Source organism: Papilio polytes, unplaced genomic scaffold (genome assembly GCF_000836215.1).
Source record: "Papilio polytes unplaced genomic scaffold, Ppol_1.0 DF822400.1, whole genome shotgun sequence".
In the NCBI taxonomy this organism is placed as follows: Eukaryota; Metazoa; Arthropoda; class Insecta; order Lepidoptera; family Papilionidae; genus Papilio; species Papilio polytes.
The window spans coordinates 468,909-471,940 of NW_013526804.1; the positions used below are offsets into that span (position 1 = coordinate 468,909).

General features: G+C 33.9%; 1 protein-coding gene across 1 annotated transcript in view; it reads right to left on the bottom strand.

Moving 5' to 3' along the window:
• Position 1: 1 nt before the first annotated feature.
• LOC106106093 (ABC transporter G family member 23-like) overlaps positions 2 to 3,032 on the bottom strand; it is a gene marked incomplete at its 3' end in the record, with an annotated part of 22,188 nt that continues 19,157 nt past the window's right edge. Inside the window, exons 12-14 of the mRNA XM_013286622.1 lie at positions 2,141 to 2,244; positions 1,439 to 1,521; positions 2 to 53 (exon numbers count right to left, since the gene is read on the bottom strand). Of these exons, the coding sequence (XP_013142076.1) occupies positions 2 to 53; positions 1,439 to 1,521; positions 2,141 to 2,244 (239 nt within the window). The remainder of the gene's footprint in view (positions 54 to 1,438; positions 1,522 to 2,140; positions 2,245 to 3,032) is intronic.

Sequence of the window (3,032 nt, forward strand, 5' to 3'; positions counted from 1 at the left end):
GGTCGGAGATCATCAGCGTCGACGTCACGATCGCCGGCAGGAAGAAGATTATACTGGAATAATACAACACTATAGTCTTGGGCTTAATCGGACATCTGCAAGTGAGCACCGTAATAGTACAATTGGGAAAACGTACTAGTACACTCTTTTAGTACCTTTAGTACTTCAGATTTGTGAAGACACAATACATGAATAGAATATAACGAGGGTTATATATTACTTCACATCAAATTTTAAGCAGGGTCAAACATATGTTATTAGCGAAAATAAATTTAGTTATCAATGATTTTATCCACTTTTGATTCTCATTATCGAAGATGGATGCTTCAATCTGACAAAAAGGCGAACACCGATATCGTGTAGTGTACTAAAAGTACTAAATGTCCGATTAACAGAAGCCGTTCGGTAACGTTACTTTTAGTACAGTGCCGAGTAACATTACTTTTTAGTACATCGTACGTGTACTACCCAAGACTACAACACTTTTGGTTGTCAAATTTGTTGGAAAATACATAATATATAATAATGTAAATAATATATATTAATATACTTTATTCGAGGCTGGTAGCGTAATATATAATAGGCTAACTCGCGTCATTTAAAAATAAACTTAAGTCATGGCTAATACAAAAAGCCTAGTGTCGAAGAATTTTTTCTACCATGATTGTTGTATGTACACAATTTTTATTTAGAATATCTGTAAAGATTTTAATTTTTTCAACATAACGACTTGTAATTGTCTTACCAATAAAATATTTGTATTTGTATTTGTATAAATACATAATATAAATTGGTTGGAAAATACAAAAAAAAAATAGAAAAAAAAATTACAATAATAACAAGGTTGCTGCAAGAAACACAGCAGCAGGAAATAAAGAAAATTATAATAAAAAAAAACACTATTGTTTTTTTCCTAGTAAATTTTTATAATGTCATATCGAGTCCAAGTGGACTATGGGAAGCAGCCCCCCTCTCTTATTTAAAACGGTCCAAGACATAGCACGTAATAAGACAAATGTAGCCTATGTTACTCACTGATAACGTAGCTAATGGTGATAGATTTTTTGAAATCGGTCCATTAGTTTTACAAATACAAAAATACTAATATTTTCTTTTTATAGTATAGATAGTTGTTTATTGTAGAAACTACATAAGTCTAAATAAACCTTATGACATTTAAAATACATAGAATGATACATTGACAAGGAAAACTTAAATAGTTATTTTTAGAACATAGCCTTACAAATATTGTAAATGCAAAACTTTAGATGGATGTTTGTTAGAGTTTGTAGCCTAAACGGCTGTACGAATCTCGATGAAATTTGGTACAGATGTAGAGGACAGCTTGGAAGAACACAAAGTTTTTTTTAATTCCACACAGACGAAGTCGCAGGCGAAAGATAATAATAAAATAATCTGTTTAAAATTGAATACTTACGTAATCATAACGCCCGGTGCCATAAAACCAACCATTTGCGCCTCCATTGATCCGTACACTGGCTCTTTAAAACGTACGGGAATCTAAAAAGATCATTCCTTGTGAAAGTGAATTAAAACAATTGTATAAGTGTTTACAACGCCTGCGATAACGTCAACGTTAACGTTAAGATTGACGTCAATGTCGACGTTAACGTTAACGTTAAGATTGACGTCAATGTCGACGTTAACGTTAACGTTAAAGTTGACGTCAATGTCGACGTCAACGTCAACGTTAACGTTAAGGTTGACGTCTGGTCTACGTTAACGTCAACATAAACGTTAATGTCAATTTCTACGTTAACATCACAATAAACGTTATTAATGAAAAAAACATATCTAAAATGTGCTAATTGCGAAATTTAAATTGCAAACGATATGATTTCTCTATTTAATCCTAATTTCTCTTGACTTGATTAGTTCATTTCACAATTTTTAGTGAATGAAAAAAGAGTGAGAGAATCACTAAGATGAAAAGATATGAATCACTGTTTTCTTTATAGTGACAATAGTCATTTTGTCCATCTCTACAACCAACGTCGATGTTGACGTTAACGTTTGTGTTGACGTTAATGTTTATATTAACGTAAACGTGCATATTTATGTTAACGTAAACATTAACGTTAACGTCCTTGTCGCTGGCAGTTATTATTGTGGTTATAACCTGTACAAGTTCCTCGTTAAGTCCGCAGGCGGCCATCGCGCGCCTCGTGAACTGTTCGTACGCTTTGTGCAGCTGCATCTTGATGAAGTTGGAGATCTGATAATCTGAAACAAGTAGGTAAAGTTATGTTTGAGTGAAAACGCTCTTCAATGTATTGCTGTGGGTTTGTACATATACAGTTAGGGAAACTAGAGGTGTTCCACAAGATATCGTTTGAATGTAATGAAACGACTACTCATATTAAATTTTTACATTATCCTAAGTTCATGCAACTCACTGCTACCTTATTGGTTATTTGTAAGAAACGGAGTTTGTCTCGTTGCGAGATATAAGGCAATTTTTCTGTAAGTGGAACACCGCGGATTTCCACGACTGTACAAAATGGTTTTAGTTATTTCATTTCTCTCAAAGAGAAGGGATAAACAGCAGTGAAGTAACACAGAATGATCTTGATGTAATACTATTTTTATAAGAACAGAGACAAATATATAGATACATGAGAAGTTTGAAAGTAGCCCCAGTGGTAGAGAAGGTAAGGAGTAAAAGGTTAGCATGTTTTGGGCATGTTATGAGGGATGAATCTTATGAAACAAGGAGAACGTTGGTTAAGAGTGTAGTTAGAGGTAAACGAAGAAATGTAGAGATTGCGAAAGTGACAATCAAAGAAGGAGTGATTAAAATGACCAATGATACAGTTATTTGGAGGAAGAAAACCCCTGCGTCGAATCTACAGGAGGAGGATAAGGTAAGGTAGAAGATGAGATAAGATAAGGTAGAAGATGAGGTAGAAAATAAGGTAAAGTAGAAGATGAGGTGGAAGATAAGGTAAGGTAGACGATGAGGTGGAAGATAAGGTAAGGTAGACGATGAGGTGGAAGATAAGGTAAGGTAG